The following is an 18448-nucleotide window of genomic DNA, read 5'->3' as shown; positions in this document are numbered from 1 at the left end:
TTTTTCATATGCATTTACATCATAACAGCAAGAAAAATGTCTTAAATACATTCATTATTAGCAACTAATCGTTTCCGAAAATCCTAGTTTAAAATTAATGTTTCACAACTAAGTTATTTTTATGATAATCTTACTTCATGATTAAAATTATCCTTGAGATAATCATAATTTACTTTTTTTTATTCAATGTCCCACTACAAGTAAAACAATGCAGTGCCATTTGATGGATTTAGGACAATGTAGTCGATATTCCAATTATCAGGATTGTCATGTCTTATCACTTAAATGCTAAATGCCCAACTCAACATTTCTAATAAGTAAAAATGCATTCTCATATTTGAATCCATGAATAATCCTGATCAAACATAAATTTCGCTTCCTAATCACTCTTTTGAGTGAATTCAAATAGCTCCACTCCTAATACTTTTATTCCGTGCAATTCCCGAACAAGCAAAATGAAACTAAATGAATATTTTTGAACGCTAGTGCAATAAATTGCTCATGAATATAGTTAATGAAATAGTGAAAGACTCTGCTTTGTTTAAAAATGTAATTGGATAAATCTTTCTCCTGGCTTTGTAGAAGGATTAAACTAATTCATGCATTTCTGTTTAAAATAGACAGTAATTGGACTAGTGTTGCTGGATTGCAGTTAAAACATGACATTTTAAACAATTTCGTTTTAGACTCGTATTGGAGACCAGTAAGTTAGATATGGCAGGTCCACTCTGTTGTGTTTATTTTAAATAGGGCGACAATACCTGGGACAATACTTTGGGCAATAGCACATTGTGCAATTTTGGTGAGGTCGCAATCCCCAATAGAAAATTTGAGTGGTTTATAACCATCACGAGAACCCAGACATGTTGGTAGAAGTATGACTTAAATCTTCATCTACACTTTGATACAAATGACTCTTGTATTTCTGCCACACTTCCTGAAAGTATTCAAAAAATATGGCTCAAGAGCCCATAGTAGGGATATAGCTCATGCTCACAGCATTGGTAACTGAGCTGTTACTGTAATAAAGATATAACATAACAGACAGATGGGCACCATTTATTTTATAGTTTGGGATTGGCATACTTTCAGCTTTTCATTAATCTACACAACATACCAAATTCATGTTTGAGTAAGGCGATGAATTTGATTTCATACCTCCAGCTCCAAGATTTGCAGAAACTTAACCCCTGCTTGTTGTTTTACAACTGATATTTATAGCATAACTAGCAACTTGGACTGACACCAGAGAATGCCTGTGCTTATTTTCCCTCAGCAACCAGGAGGTACCATTGATCCCCTCCTGTTAATCTCATTTAAAGTCTTCCAGCCTTTTCAAAGTCTCGATGTTCATCTCAGTCTGGCCTCTTGTGCTCCTTAATTTCCACTGCTGCACTGTTGGCAGCTGCATCATGGTTAAATTCCAAAAACCTTTCTGTCTCCAGGTTTCTCTCATTTAAGTCATGCCTTAAAACCTTTTGGCTTGACGAAGTCCTTGGTCACTTGTGCCTATGTGACTACATGTCTCAGCATCAAATATTGTACGATTCTTCTCCTGAGAAGCACCTTTGATGTTTTATTATGCTAACAGTTTTATATAAATGCAAGTAATTCGTGTTAAATCACTGCTTTTCATTTGATACCAGTGCCGTTGAAGGACCTTTGAGACGTGGAGCTAGCAAAATCGAACATCGATAAAATTATAAATGAAGCTAAGCTAAAATGGGCCATAGTGTCCATTGTGCCATGTCCAAGCTTTTAAAGCCCTAAATTTCTCCAGCCCAGGTATAATTTGCGCGGATAGCCAATTATTAGAAGTCAGTAATCAGTTTGATTCCCATTATGGATGAGAAAAATAATGACAACTTAAAAGTTCAAATCTAATCTTGGAGCATTTTTTGGAACAACAGAGGAAATTATTAATGCATAGCAAAAGGAAGAAAGAACATATAATTGGGTTCCATTGGATTTAACTAAACATTGATTTTTTTTTTCCAATTGATGCATTGCAAAATGCTTTTTGCTTCGGCAGACCTCTACAGCGAAAATAGTAGATCAGTAACAGATATCTCTTAGATTAGCATTTGAGCCTCCACTGGAGGATCATTTTACAAGTCGCAAAAAGACATTTCTGCATGAGAGATAGTAAGAGCTGCTGATACTGGAGTCAGAGATAACACAGTGTGGAACTGGAGGAGCACAGCAGGCCAGGCAGTATCAGAGGAGCAGGAAAGTTGACATTTTGAGTCAGGACCCTTCTTCAGAAACATTTTTTCATTCTGTGTGTTGTTGGCACATAATGCTGAAACTCTCAGTGGCCATGGAACATTGCCTCTGAACACTGTAATGAACTGGTTAGGACACCTAGTGGTCACCGCTTCAACTCCTGTCATGACAATTTGTGCAAATGAAGACGATAAATCCGGTCGTGAGTGGGTTCACTACTGAGAAAATAGTTTTCAAAGCTGTTGGGTCTGCCATTAAAACTCAACTGATTCTCTAATGTCCTCTCTGGAAGTGAATCTAGCAATTTTGCCTTTCATTCCCTGGTAGTCAAGAATTTATCAATCTCTGCCTTAAAAACATTCAGTTATCCTCCACCGCTCACTGAGGAAGAGAATTTCAAAGATTCTTGACCCTCTGAGAGAAAACATTCCTCCACATTAATTGGTGAACATTTATAAAGAATGTTCTTGCCTTTTCACTTGGTTTGTAACAAGGCCTTGAAATGGAGTGAGGGTTGCAGTGAATGGAAGCTCTGGGCAGGATCCCCTTGCAAGACTGACCATTAAGACATTATTGGTGACCTTTCTCCTGCCACCATCTAACCCAGAAGCAGTGCCAGTTGTGACTCAGGCTCAACAAGCAGGAGTCACTGCACTGCAGTAACTCCTATGTAACAACCCAGATGTTTGCATGAAGGCAGGATGGTGCTGCCACTGGCTATAAAGATCACGGTGGCTTTGAACTTTTAGGCATCCATTCTTTCCAGCTGGAAATGGGCAACACCTCAAACATTTCCCAGTACGCCATCCATCAACCCTGCGGAAAATGATGGAGGCCCTCAATTCCAGAAGAAGAGATTGTCTTATTTTGTGGATTGTGCAGGATTTGAGAGCTTATGCAGTGTTAAATTTTATTGATCCAAAGAGTATGAGTATAATTTTTCTGACAGCTTTCTGGAAGAGTCAGGAGTGGGAGGAGTGATTGCTATCTTTGCGTTTAGACCAAGAATTAATGCTTAGCTGTCACCAAAGATTAAATTTTGGGCGTGTGAGAAATGAAAGCTTATGGAAAAACCAATTTATTTTGAAAAGCACATGATTTGGCCTCTGGATACCTCTTGGAACAAATGTATAAAACACACTGGCCTTAGATAATCAGCAGAATAGAATGGAAGAGTTAGTAGTAACCCTCGATTAACCTTTCAAAAAGATAACAGAAAAGCAAATATCCAGAAAAATAAAAGTAGCATGGGTAATGCAGCACACATATGTGACTTTATAAGATTGTCCACATGTTGAAGTGAAGTGTGTGCAGTAATGTGCCTGTGCATCTATTAAAGCAATGTCTGATGGGGAGAGAAAATAAATTCTTTGCACACATTGAGAGAGTGGAAAAGGTGCTGAGGAGAATTAATTGGATGATACCAGGGTTAATGGACTTTAGTTATGTTGGAGAGACTAGAGAAGCTGAAACTGTTCACTTTCCAACAGATAAGGCATCTAGGAGATTTAATACAAATGTTCAAAATTATGAAGTGTTTTGACTGAATAAATAACTGGGAACTATTTCCACTAGAAGGCAGACTGGTAACCAAATGACACAGAGCTGAGATTATTGCCAAAGGTACTGAGGAAACGTAAGAATTATTTTTATATTGAATAGTTATGAATTGGAATGCATCACCTGAAAGCTGGTGGATGCAGATTCAGAAATTTGGTGATGAAATTCATTTTTTGGGACTTTTTGCCTGTGTTTTTCTAGGTTAGGACTTGTGGAGGTGAGTTTTGATTGACTGGCGACTGTAATATTTAAGGTCCAGATTGCAGATAGCTTGGATATGTTAGGGATGCCAAGAAACTGGGGCAGAGCTTTTGTAGAAGCTATTTGTCAAACCATAGAATCATAGGATCACACAGTACAGAAGAGGCTCTTCAGCCCATGGAGCCTCTACTGTCAAAAATGCACACCTGCATAACTCATCCTACTTTTCTGCATTAGGCCCATAGCCTTGACTGGTGTGAAATTTCAAGTGCTCATTCAAGTAGTTATTAAATATATTTCTACCTCAACTACTTACTCAGACAGTGCATTCCAAACCCCCACCACAAATGAGAGACAATTTTTTTATATGGAGACTGATTCATGTTTGCAATGAACTTCCAGACGAAGTGGTGAATGCAGCTAGACTTACAATGTTTAATAGGCATTTAGATAAGTACATGAACAGGAAATGTTTGAAGGGATACTGAGCAAGTGCGGACAGATGGAGCTACTTTGACTTGGGATTCTGGTCGGCATTGACTGGTCGTACCGAAGGTTCGGTTTCAATGCTGTGTGACTCTGTGAACTCCAAATGAACACCGATGTGAAGCATTCATTTAACACAATACCAATGACCACCAGCATCGTGCATAGCTTGTCCCCTTGGTCCCTAATAGGCCCGAGACTTTCCAGGCTGTCCTTCTCCTCTTAATATACTTGCAGAACATCTTAAGATTGCCCCTTGCTGCCAAAGATTTTTCATGCCTCCTCTTTGCTCTACTAATCACTTTCTTGAGCTCTCCTCTGGACTTTCTAATCACCTCTAGGGCTTCTGTTGCTTTGCTCCCTTTGTATCCTTTATACTTCACTGTTTTCCTTTTTATCCAGATATCATGGACATCCAGGATTCCCTGGCATGTTTTTGCTATATGTCACAGTATTGAGGCATTAGTAATCAAGAAAGCAAATAGAATGTTTTCATTTATCATGGCAGGAACTGAATAAAGAGAGATTATGCATCACTTGCATAAGCAATGGTGAGGCCACATCAGGAATACACTGTACAGCATTGATCACTTTATTGGATAGAGGATGTAACTTAGTTGGAGGCAGTTCAGAGAATATTTACTCAGCTAACACCGGGAAGTGTGATGGAGTTAGGACAGTTTGTCTTTAAAGGAAAGGCCAGAGTTTAGAAGTGTGAGAATTGATTTGATTGAAACACATAAAATCCTGAAGGACCTTGGGTAGATGTGGAGAGGATGTTCCCACACAAACAGGAATCTAGCACTAAAAGGTCAATGTTTAAAAATCAGAAGTTGCCCATTTAAAACAGGGATGAGGCCAGTTTATCTTCTCCCAAAAGGCTGTGTGTCTACTCATAGAGCTATGCAGCATGGAAACAAACCCTTTGGTCCAAATTATTCACACTAACCAGATATCCCAAATTAATCTAGAACCAGTTGCCCGAAATTGGCTCATATCCCTTTAAACCCTTCCTGTTGATACACCCGTCCAGGTGGCTTTTAAATGTTATAACTGTATCAGCCTCCATCACTTCCTCTGGCAGTTCGTTCCATACGCACTTCACCCTTTGTGTGAAATAGTTGCCCCTTAGGTCCCTTTTAAATCTTTCCCCTCTCATCTTGAACCTATGCCGTATAGTTTTGAACTCACCTACCCTGGGGAAAAGACTTTGACTATTCACCCTATCCATGCCTCCCATGATTTTATAAACTTCTATAAGGTCACCCTCGGCCTCTGATGCTCCAGGGAAAAAAGCTCCAGCCCATTCAGCCCCCTCATATAGCTCAACCCATCCAGCCCGGCAAGATCCTTGTAAATCTTTTCTGAGCCCTTTCAAGTTTCACAACATCCTTCAAATAGCAGGGAGAGGAGAAGTGAATGCAATGTTCCAAAAGTGATCTAACCAATGACCTGTACAGCCACAAGATGACCTCCCAAGTTCTATACTTGCTGCACTGACCAATAAAGTCAAGCATACCAAACACCTTCTTCACTATCCTGTCTACCTGGGACTCCATTTTCAAGGAACAATGAACCTGCACTGCAAGGTCTCTTTATTCAGCAACACTCCCCAGGATAACAAAATGTGGAGCTGGATGAACATGACAGGCCAAGTAGCATCTTAGGGGCACAAAAGCTGACATTTCAGACCTAGACCCTTCATCAGAAAAGCTTTTCTGATGAAAGGCCTAGGCCCGAAACGTCAGCTTTTGTGCTTTTATCTCTGATCACACTCCCCAGGACGTTACTGTTAAGCATATAAATCCTGCCCTGATTTTCCTTTCCAAAATGCAGACCTTACATTTATTTAAATTAAACTCCTTGAATATTTTTAAGGCAAAGGGAGATGTGCTATTGCTCAGTAAGGGGCCAAAAAGTTCTCACAGGTACATCACAGTTATGGATTTGAGATACAATTAGTTTAGCCACGACCTTATTGAAGCACAGGGCTGAATGGCCTATATCCTCTCTTAATTGTATCGGCTTGTATGTTGCAAGTCACACAGGTCACTCCAAGGAGCAGAGTAAACCAGTTAGGAGGACACAAATAGTAGGTTTGGCTCTATGCAGCTCAAATGCTACCATCAACTCCATGCTGCTAAGGCAGCTGGAGTTGAAGAATCTACGGGATTATTGCAGCTGATAATTGAGGGGAAGGAAAGATCAGTAAACATGATGTCCTGCTCAGAATAGCTAGACAGCTGGATTTCTGTCAGTGACTAGCTTCTTGAACGCCACCTTGGAGCACTGTGGATGCTGTTCTGGGAGAAGAGATTGAGCATCAAGGAAATGCATTGTAGTTTTAACAGCTTACATCAAAATGGATCTGATAGGAAATTAAAAGTTACACTTTGAAAGGAAAGAGAAGTTAAATTCCTTATGAGAAACACAGAACGGATAAAGGATTTAATAACTCACAGATATATTGTTGGGGTTGCTGTATCGTGACATCCGTCTTAATAATATATGCTATTTAGCATGCATTTAGTGGCCCAGCCACGATTGTCTGTTACCTCATGTTAATTCTGAATGTTAGAGTATAATAATAAATAGCTGTGTTTGTTTGCCTTTCTCACTTTTGCATTATACATTTCTAATGCTTGTTTAAACTAACACATTGCTTCATCCCTTCAGTAAGTAACTGTGATTTCAATTCTTGTCTAATTCAAGAAAAAAGCTGGATTGTCAGAAAACATTGAAGTTTTCAAGTGGGATCCAACCAAAATTAGAAGGTCTAGCCTGCCATAGTTACCAGTTTTAGAGCCTCGTCTGGGATCATAACACTTTCAAAAGAAAATTGAATGCCGACTTGAAAATCAAAAATTAACAGGAAACAGCAAATGAAGGAAATTACTTTGATAGGTCTTTCGAAGAGCTAACGCAAATGTGATGACCAGACTGGCATTTGCCTATGTTTTATGATTCTTTGATTTTTTGATTCTCTGATAAAAACACTCCTTTGAGAGCCCAGATGATCTGAAACCAGATGCAATGCAAAGCCTCCTTATGGTACGTCAGAATGAGATTACTGAATTACTGCCAAATTGATGACCAATGTTAAGATAGTTTTGTAACTAGATTTATGTTCACCAATAACTGGATTAAACTGCCTAGCCTCATTGCACTAAATAGCTTTAACATGCTTCAGGGAAGAGACCTTAATTCTATCTAGTGAATGCTGTAAGAAATAACAAATGAACTTGCATTTCTGCAGCAATTTTCATGTCCTCAGGATGTCCCAGGGATCTTCAGAAACTAATGCATTACCCTTGAAGTAAAACAAAACATTTCACATGCTGGAAATCTGAACTAAAAGCAGAAAATGTTGGAAATACTCAGCAGGTCTGGCATCATCTGCAAAAGCAAGAAGCATAGTTAATGTTCAGGTTCGTGACCTTCCATTAAAACAGCTTGCATCAGTCTTGTGTTTGAAGTTTAGTTTGTGGGTAAGCACAACAGTAAATGTACATACAACGGATTTACAAGCAGCCAATTATTGAATTACCATTTGTGGTTGACAATTAAACTAGGGCACAGGAAGAATCTACTGCCCTTCTTCAAATAATGCTGTTTTATGCCCAGCTGAGAAGGCAAATGGAACATCATCTTAACATCTCACCTAAAAGATAGTGCAACACTCCTTTAATACTGCCTTGCTTGAAAACATAGAAACCAACTTTCTCTCTTAGTCGTGGTGGAAATCTGATGGCAGTTGATCAGCTGCTAGTTATACATCTCCCCCGTCAAATGTAAATACAAAATAAGATTGGATGGGGTGTATAACTGGCAGTTGGCCTGCTCTAACCAATTCTTTACTCCAAGTTAAAGTGAAACGTAGTCCTCAAATTCCAAGGAATAATATTCAAGCATGGATGGAACAAAAGCAAATAGTGACACATAAAGTGCACCGAGATTTCAGCATACTTATTTTTTGGGCAAAACACAAGGGCACCATCAAATATTAGGTATTTGCTTATAATACATATTAAATAAACATTTACCTTTCTGTTTCAATGTAGCTTTCCCAGTTGAAGTTTATATACAGCTTACTTGCAATCAATATGATATCAGTCAGGAATATTCCATTGCTCTTGTTGTGCTTTACCAACTTTAATTAATTTTTTCATTCAAAAGGTTACGAACATCCAATTTTCTCTCTATCTCAAAGAAGTGTGGAGGCTCAGTGGTTGAGTACGTCTGGGAAAGAACTTGATAGATTTTTAAATACTAGCGGAATCCAGGAATTTGGGGATAATGTCAGAAAATGCGGTTGAGACAAGCATTTAGTCATGACCTTCTTGAACTGCAGAGCAACCTTAAGGTGATGATGGCGTACGCTTGTACACTTGTTCCTATGCCTTTGTTCTTCTTCTGTGTAATATTATTTCATATTGTCCACATTGGCAAGCATTTTCAAGTTCCATGCAAAGACCATCTTCAACAAGCATTAACCTTGCCATCACCCCTTAACATTCCATAAGACCATAAGACATAAGAGTGGAAGTAAGGCCATTCGGCCCATCAAGTCCACTAAAATCATGGCTGATGGGCATTTCAACACCACTTCCCTGCACTCTCCCCATAGCCCTTGATTCCTTTTGAGATCAAGAATTTGTCGATCTCTGCCTTGAAGGCATCCAACGTCCCGGCCTCCACTGCACTCCGTGGCAATGAATTCCACAAGCCCACCACTCTCTGGCTGAAGAAATGTCGTCTCATTTCAGTTTTAAATTTACCCCCTCTAATTTTAAGGCTGTGCCCATGGGTGCTAGTCTCCCCGCCTAACAGAAACAACTTCCCAGCGTCCACCCCTTCAAAACCATACATTATCTTGTAAGTTTCTATTAGATCTCCCCTCAACCTTCTAAACTCTAATGAGTACAATCCCAGGATCCTTACCCATTCATCATACATTAAACCTACCATTCCAGGGATCATCCGTGTGAGTCTCCGCTGGACACGCTCCAGAGCTAGTATGTCCTTTCTGAGGTGTGGGGCCCAAAATTGGACACAGTATCCTAAATAGGGCCTAACTAGAGCCTTATAAAGCCTCAGAAGCACAGCTCGTCACCAGTTGCCATTCTGAAAAAGAGCCTTTTATCCCAACTCTCTGCCTTCTGTCAGACAGCCAATCCTCAATCCAAGCCAGTAGCTCACCTTGAACACCATGGGCCCTCACCTTGCTCAGCAGCCTCCCGTGAGACACCGTATCAAAGGCCTTTTGGAAGTCTAGATAGATAACATCTACTGAGTTTCCCGGGTCGAACATACTTGTTACCTCTTCAAAGAATTCTAACAGGTTTGTCAGGCACGACTTCCCTTTACTAAAACCATGCTGACTTGTTTTAATCTGACCCTGCACTTCCAGGAATTTAGAAATCTCATCCTTGACAATGGATTCTAGAATTTACCGAGGTTAGGCTAATCGGCCTATAATTTTCCATCTTTTGCCTTGATCCTTTCTTAAACAAGGGGGTTACGGCAGCAATTTTCCAATTATCTGGGACTTTTCCTGACTCCAGTGACTTTTGAAAGTTCACGACCAAAGCCTGCGCTATTTCCTCATCCACCTCCCTCAGAACTCTAGGATGTAGCCCATCGGGGCCAGGAGATTTATCAATTTTTAGACCCTTTAGCTTTTCTAGCACTTTCTCTTTCTCTACCATACTCAACCCTGCCCCCTGAATCTCCCTAATTGTTGGGATACTACTCATGTCTTCCTGTGAAGACTGACGCAAAGTACTTATTAAGTTCTTCAGCTATTTCCTTATCTCCCATCACTAGCCTTCCAGCATCAATTTGGAGCGGCCCAATATCTACTTTTGCCTCTCGTTTGTTTCTTATGTATTTAAAGAAACTTTTACTATCATTTCTAATATTACTGGCTAGCCTACCTTTATATTTGATCCTCTCCTTCCTTATTGCTCTCTTTGTTATCCTCTGTTTGTTTTTGTAGCCTTCCCAATCTTCTGATTTCCCAGTGCTCCTGGCCACTTTATAGGCTGCCTCTTTTTCTTTGATATATTTCCTGACTTCCTTTGTCAGCCATGGGTGTCTAATCCCACCCCGGATAATCTTTCTTTTCTTTGGGATGAACCTCTGTACTGTGTCCTCAATTACACCCAGAAACTCCTGCCATTGTTGCTCTACTGTCTTCCTCGCTAGGCTCTGCTTCCAGTCGATTTTCGTCAATTCTTCTCTCATGCCTCTGTAATTACCTTTATTTAACTGTAATACCATTACATCCGATTTTGCCTTCTCTCTTTCAAACTGCAGACTGAACTCTACCGTATTATGATCGCTACCTCCTAAGTGTTCCCTTACTTTAAGGTCTTTTATAAAGCCTGGCTCATTACATAGCACTGAGTGCAGAATAGCCTGCTCCCTTGTGGGCTCCATCACAAGCTGTTCCAAAAAGCTATCCTGCAAACATTCCATGAATTCCTTTTCTTTGGATCCACCAGCAACATTATTCACCCAATCCACCTGCATATTGAAGTCCCCCATGATCACTGTGACCTTTCCTTTCTGACTTGTCCTATTTATTTCTCGGTGCATCTTGCGCCCCTGGTCCTGATCACTGTTAGGGGGTCTGTGCATAACTCCCATTATAGTTTTTTTGCCTTTGTGGTTCCTCAATTCCACCCACACAGACTCCACATCTTCTGACCCTATGTCATTTAGTGCTGTAGATTTAATTCCATTCTTAACTAACAAGGCAACCCCACCCCCTCTGCCCACCTCCCTGTCTTTCGATATGTTGTGAATCCTTGGATGTTTAACTGCCAGTCCTGAGCTTCCTGCAACCATGTGTCTGTGATGCCTATCACATCATAATCATTCAAGAGGATTTGTGTTGTTAATTCATCTACTTTGTTGCAAATACTACGAGCATTTAGATAAAGTGCCTTAATGCTAGCTTTCTTATCATATTAGAGAGGTTGGAAATCCCAAGATGTCTTAAGTTATCCTTCCTTTTTGCTGTATTCCTAGTCTGCCTCAAGCTTAAATCCACCTGTACACATGCTATCCTGTTGCTTATCTTTCCATTTAACTCCATACTCCCTGTCTCTTTCACTTTCCCTTCCGCCGACTTGCTAGTTTAAAGTCCTACTGACCACCTCTATTTATCCTTTTTGCTAGAACACTGGTTCCAGATTGGTTCAGGTGGAGACCGTCCCAACGGTACAGATCCCCCCGGTTCCAAAACTGATGCCAATGCCCCATTAGCATCGCCACCAGTGAGTCCCCAAATAATAATATACCAGGGGGTACCATTGACCAGAAATTAAATTGGACCAGCCACAGTACTGTGGCACAGTGTTTGGCACTGCTGCCTCACACAGCACCAGGCACTTGTGTTCAATTCCAGTCTTGGATGACTTCTGTGTGGAGTTTGTACATTCGCAGTGTCTGCATGGATTTCCTCCAGGTGCTCCAGTTTCTTCCCACAGTCTAAAAATGTTCTGGTTAGGTGGATCGGCCATGGTATATGATGGGGGTCAGGGGATGGATGTGGATGGGTGGGATGCACTTTGGAGTGTCAGAACAGATTGGATGGGCCAGATGGCCTCTTTATGCACTGTAGGGATTCTATGCTTCTATATAAATACTATGGATATCAGGATAGACTAGGAGTACTGTGGCAAATAACTTATCTCCTGACTCCTCAAGTCATGGCACAAGTCATTGCACAAGTCACGTGTGTGACAGAATATTTCCCAATTGAGTGCTGTTCCAACAACATTCAAGAAACTTGACAACATCCAAGACAAAATAACCACGGCATCCACAAAAATTCCCTCAGTAGCAGCAGAGTGCGCCATTTATGAGGTGGTCTTCCAAAACTCACTAAGGTTGCTTGGATAGCACCTTCCAAACCCAGGACTACTGCCATCTGAAAGGACGCAGCTACATGGGTCAAAATTCATGGAAGCCCCTCCCAAAAAGCATTGTGGACCTACCAATATTAAATGGACTGCAGTTTTTCAGGAAGTCGGTTAACCACCAGTTTCTCAAGGGCACTGAGGGATGGGCAATAAATGCTGGCCAAGCCAGCTACACCAACTTCCTGTGAATGAATTAAAACACACCATTATACAAGTGTCGAAGATTAACCTACACTGCCAATCAGATCCTGTCAGTCATCTGAAATCTTGAGATCATAAGAAACAACTGCTTAGAAATTAAACTTTAAACCCATCAGGCCATTCAGAACTAGAGATAATGGGAACTGCAGATGCTGGAGAATCCGAGATAACAAAGTGTGAGGCTGGATGAACACAGCAGGCCAAGCAGCATCTCAGGAGCACAAAAGCTGACGTTTCGGGCCTTGGCCCTTCATCAGAAAAGGGGAATGGGGAGAGAGTTCTGAAATAAATAGGGAGAGAGGGGCAGGCGGACCGAAGATGGATAGAGGAGAAGATAGGTGGAGAGGAGAGTATAGGTAGGAGGTGGGCAGGGGATAGGTCAGTCCGGGGAGGGCAGACAGGTCAAGGAGGCGGGATGAGGCTAGTAGGTGGGAAATGGAGGTGTGGCTTGAGGTGGGAGGAGGGGATAGGTGAGAGGAAGAACAGGTTAGGGAGGCGGGGATGAGCTGGGCTGGTTTTTGGATGCAGTGGGGGGAGGGGACAAACTGGGCTGGTTTTGGGATGCGGTGGGGGAAGGGGAGATTTTGAAGCTTGTGAAGTCCACATTGATACCATTGGGCTGCAGGGTTCCCAAGCGGAATATGAGTTGCTGTTCCTGCAACCTTCGGGTGGCATCATTGTGGCACTGCAGGAGGCCCATGATGGACATGTCATCTAAGGAATGGGAGGGGTAGTTAAAATGGTTCGCGACTGGGAGGTGCAGTTGTTTATTGCTAACCGAGCGGAAGTGTTCTGCAAAGCGGTCCCCAAGTCTCCGCTTGGTTTCCCCAATGTAGAGGAAGCCACACTGGGTACAGTGGATACAGTATACTACATTGGCAGATGTGCAGAGTTAGTCATATGGGAGATTGCAACGTGACAATGTTGAACAGTTCAATTCCAACTGACAGACCAATAACTACATGAAAACCCAAAGCCTCACACATACACTGGGCATCAGGCGGACAGTGAACTCCAGGGATTTGCTTATTCATTCTTCGGATCTGGGTTTCACCGGCAAGTCTGGCAATTATTAACCATGCCTAGTTGCCCTTGATAAGATGGCTGTGAGCCACCTCCCTGGGCTGAAGCAGTACATGTGGGAAAGGCTTGGCTGGGTCTTCTGGCTGATTTATCCAACTTCAGACCATTAGGCTTCCCCAGCACTTTCTCTTTATTGATGGCCACTACACTCACCTCTGCCCCCTTATTCTCATGGCACTTTGGCATCTTGATGAACTTGGGGTCAAAATCTTGTGAATGCATTGGCATGTTGTTGTCATTGGTCATTGTTATGGCTAAGCATTGAATCGAGCTTTATCTTTGACCTTAGGTTGGCTTATGAAACTTGTGAGAGAAAACAATCCATTAACAACTCTAAATTGCAACATTACAATCAGAATGCTGACTGACAGCATCTGTGGACTCTATGGGAGATTGGACGTGCTGGAATTGTGCATTTAGCTTGCTTTTGATAAGGTTAGTCTCCTGAATACATTCAGGCAAATTGTTCATGTAAAGATGTAATTCCATGCCTCATACAGCTCGAATTATATTGACCATTCGTTATGGGCCTCTGCAGCTTCACCATGTGCAGAGAAGAGCAGGTCTTGCCCTATGTTGAGGTGAGCCCCTGTTTTGAAACTAATTATGGTCCTTTCCTTTATCCACTGGGGAGGATCTTACTGTCTGACAGGATTTCCCTTGCCTTTGGCTGTGCTTTGCACATGTTAGTGGTCCAGCAGCCCTCTGTTTCCCCATTTCTTTCTTTCTCTTGCTAAGGCTGCTTGTTCCTAATGAGATTTCACCAATGAATGAACTATCTGTGTAAATATGAATGTGCATTGAGACCATGTGAATGTGAATGTGGAATCAACATAATTTTAGGCATATTTATAACAATATGTTTACAAATCCCACTGTAGAAAACAGGAAATGCACAAGGTGTAGGATCAGGAGTAAGCCATTCAGCCCATTGTGGCTAGTCCACCATTCAATGAGATCATGGCTGACCTGACAATCCTTGACTCCACTTTCATGCATTTTTCCCTATAACCATGATTCCCTAACTGGTTAAAAAAATCTGTCTGCCACAGCCTCAAACATACTGATGACCGAGTGTCTGCAGCTCTCTGCAATGAAGAATTCCACAGATACACTGCTGCCTGACAGAAAAACTCCTCCTCATATCTATCTTAAATGGGAGTTGATATCTGTGAAGAGAAACCATTCAGTTGTGCATTTTCAGTATGTTACACTTTTATTTCAGATTTCTAGAATTTACAGGGCTTGTTTTTTTTTAATTGAACTAAATGTCTCCTGACAAAAGGCTATGAGTCACAGATAAGCATATAGATAATGAACATTACTTACCTGATAAAATGAGCTCTGTTCTGGCCTTTTGACACCTTTATATTTTCATAAATTACGTCTAACCCAGTAATTTAAAACAGTGATTCTCAGAGCCCACATCTTCCACTTTCAGAAAGCTTATTGTTCATATCCATTGTATTGAACAGCACGGCTCCATTCATTCTTCCCAACAAAAGGGACTTCCTTTTGTAACCCAGTTCCTCTTACTTTTCATTCTTTATGAAAGAATAACCTTGCCCTATTGTTACTGCTTTGAAGTCTTTCCTTGTATTCTGAATCCCACTTGGCGTACAAAATCTATTTTGGACCTATTTCAATGGCCAGTTGGTCCTTTTTAATTTGGCATTTTGGTTCCATATTAGCTTTTTCCATTTATACGCACATCTTAAATTTGTTTTCCCATTAAAATATCCACATTGTACTGCAGAGACAAAAGTCTTAAGAGCTAGATCAAATTTTTGCGCATCACTTTCCTTTTCCTTTCTGAAAGAGAAGTGAAAGCGATTTTTATACTGATACGCAGTCCTTGAGAAAGAAGTAGCAGCTTGAGTGTATTGTTCTCCCATGGTTATGTTCTATTCCTGCGACTGTCTAAGTCAGCTGCAATATAATAAGATTGCGCATTTACAGGTTTTCTTTGAAAGCGGTCTGCTGCATATCATAATTTGATTCTGTCATGGCTTGCAGTTACATATTGGCAGTCATGAAGTTTCACATGATTTCATGAGTGGGATCACATTTCTACAACTGTGGAACAGGCATGCTGGACTGTCAGTCAGGGGTCAGGAGCTGGTGAAACAGGAACAATGGGCAGGATTTTGCCGCAGGAGTGAGACTTGTGATGTGCGCCGTTTGTTGTTTTCTGCATCCTTCAGCATGAAGCAAAATTTGAACTGTAACTTTCTCGCAGAACAGTTGGTAGATACTGATTATAAAGTGGATAGGACATCTGTGCAATTAACAAATGCTGTGGCATGCCAATGGCATGCCATATTAAGCATTGAGATTGAATGATTCAGAAAGAAACACAGCAATGGCAGAGAAAGACTGAGAGTTAATAACAAATTGCATTGGATGAGGAAGAAGCAAAAACAGATACTGACAGGAGAGGTAATATGAAAAGAAAATACTAAATTTTAAAGTTTGAAAGTCATCAAAAAAAATTTTGCTAGGCACCGAAATAAGATCAACTGCCTTAGAATGTTTCTGGCCTGGAGAGGTTGATTGCCATATGATAATGATCAAATTGTTCAAACCCACACCATTGATTGCCAGATTCAATTTTCTGAATCAATGTAGGAATAATATGTAAATCAGGAAATTCTGAAAATATTCCGGGCAGGTTGAGAGAAACATTTTTTTATTGTGATTTCTGCGATTCATGGCTAATTTTGCTTTTCTTAATACCTTGAATTTACTGGTCAATTTGTACACTAATAGAAGTATATGTCATTAACGTGCCATAATTTTTCAGTCTGCAGCTTAAGTCCAACTCATGGGCAAAGGATAAGTGGTTGCTCTTCTGCCATTGAAGAGATTAATTTGCAGGATATTTGACTGGGCAGTACAATTTATTACAGGTTGTGAAACAGCACATGTAAAAATGATAACTTGCATGTGCCTGCTTGCTTGTTAAATAAGCATTCATTACCTTCTCATTTATCTGCTCTATGTGAGACAATCCCCTGCAAAATCTTTTACCTGGTAACACTGAATGCTGGATTGGAGTTTTTATTATATTCTAGAGATACTGCTCTCGCCCACAGTGATCGAATCAAAAAATCATTTTTTCACAACAGCCATCTCTCTCAGGACCAGTAACGAGACAAAGGTTTAATGATCTCAAATAGGGCTATTATTCCAGTGCTGAGAAGTAAGTTCTAAATCTTTAGTGGTGACCTTATCACTTTGTACAACATTGACAGAGAATCATTTAGATATTCAGATTGCCGACCAGATGTCAATACTTTAGCACTTATGCATGCACTGATGGAGCTAATCTCTACTTACGTCGGCATAAACATTTCTTTCTATGAACTAATTTTTGTGAATCATTTGGAAGGGAATGCACAGAATCAAAAATATATAAATAAAAATCACACCATGCAGAGAATTGAGGTTTTCTACTTAAGAATTTTATTATTAAGTAATTCATGCATGGCATAAAACTAATTGAATTTCATATTTGGTAGACTGAGGCTTTGCTTGACAATAATATATCCCTCAAGATTGATGGAACAACCAAGTCAAGCCTGACCTATTGCTAGACTCTTTTCTAAAGTTCACGTACTTAGAGATATTGATTTTTCTTTATTTATTTATAATGATTTGAGATTCATGGGTTGCAAATTTGGAGGGAAGTCCTCCGTAACTGCTGGATATTAACCAATATGGGGACAGTTATTTTCCAGCTATCAGGCCCATGCATGTTCTAACCTATCATGGGGAGGAATTGGCAGGTCAAACAGTAATGATGCTGAAAGCGATTGTTTCCATAGTCCCACAGGGGACCATAGACTGCTGACTAAAAACCTAGGGTCGGGGGAGGAAAGAAAGATGACTCACCATGCCTTAGGTGAAGGGTGAGGTTGAAAAGGTAGGGCTTTTGTGGTAACCTCAGCCGGCGTAGCAGTTGCAAGCAGATCAAACTGGCTGCTGGAGCTCAGTATATACTTTATATCAGAGTAGCCCAAGAAGAGAGCTGTACCCAGAGCATAGACCATCAGCCAGTACAGGTATATTAAGGAAGGGTTAGGGAGATGGCCAATAGTACAATGTGGCATTTCAGTTTAAGTCTATTGGCATGACAGTCGTTGGGAACAGTAACTTGGCATCATCACATAAATTTGGAACGGCGATATTCATTACCGGTGTGCAGTTAACAACATTCCTGGCCTGATATGAAGACTCATATTCCATGATCCTGTTCTCAAGAAGCTCATTTTGCATTGAGCTTATGGGTTCAGCAGCTGGCATCTCTTATTGTGACAGCTTCACTTTACTTTATCATAAATCTGTTGGTTACTTTTTGGACGAGGGCTTCTTCTTCGCTGTCACTACTTACAACAGAATTTTTTGTGGGGATGGAGATCACACTGAGAAGCAGATAGCTCCTGGAGTGGGAACTGCTCTCCAAGTGATTGAGAGGCTGGTGAGTGTGGTGGGAGAGCATTTTGGTGATAGTGACCATAACACTCTCTCATTCTACATAGCTATGGAGAAGGAGAGGATTAGGCAGAATGGGAGGATATTTAATTGGGGAAGAGGAAACTATGATGCGATTAGACACGAGTTAGGAAGCATGGACTGGGAGCAGTTGTTCCATGGTAAGGGAACTATAGACATGTGGAGATGGTTTAAGGAACAGTTGTTGGGAGTGATGAGTAAATATGTCCCTCTGAGACAGGCAAGAAGGGGTAAGATAAAGGAAC

At 40.8% G+C, this 18448-nt stretch overlaps 1 protein-coding gene across 7 annotated transcripts in view; it reads left to right on the top strand.

Annotated features, from left to right (window-relative positions):
• chrm4a (cholinergic receptor, muscarinic 4a) overlaps nt 1-18448 on the top strand; it is a 96991-nt gene that overhangs the window by 7782 nt on the left and 70761 nt on the right. The window contains exons 2-3 of one of the 7 annotated variants that reach the window (XM_059651886.1): nt 8650-8836; nt 13978-14123. The exons of 3 other annotated variants lie outside the window; for them this stretch is intronic. Coding sequence is in view for 2 of the 4 variants with exons in the window: in XM_048545099.2 (XP_048401056.1) it covers nt 8780-8836 (57 nt within the window). In the remaining 2 variants the exon portion in view is untranslated. Of the gene's footprint in view, nt 1-7820; nt 7902-8649; nt 8837-13977; nt 14124-18448 lie in introns of those variants that run through there. 3 more of the 7 variants (XM_048545100.2, XM_048545099.2, XM_048545105.2) reach the window with 3 other exon arrangements.

The sequence above is a fragment of the Stegostoma tigrinum genome, chromosome 17, assembly GCF_030684315.1.
Source record: "Stegostoma tigrinum isolate sSteTig4 chromosome 17, sSteTig4.hap1, whole genome shotgun sequence".
Taxonomy (NCBI): Eukaryota; Metazoa; Chordata; class Chondrichthyes; order Orectolobiformes; family Stegostomatidae; genus Stegostoma; species Stegostoma tigrinum.
Note: the sequence above shows the minus strand (reverse complement) of the source record. Positions and strands in the feature narration are given on the sequence as shown.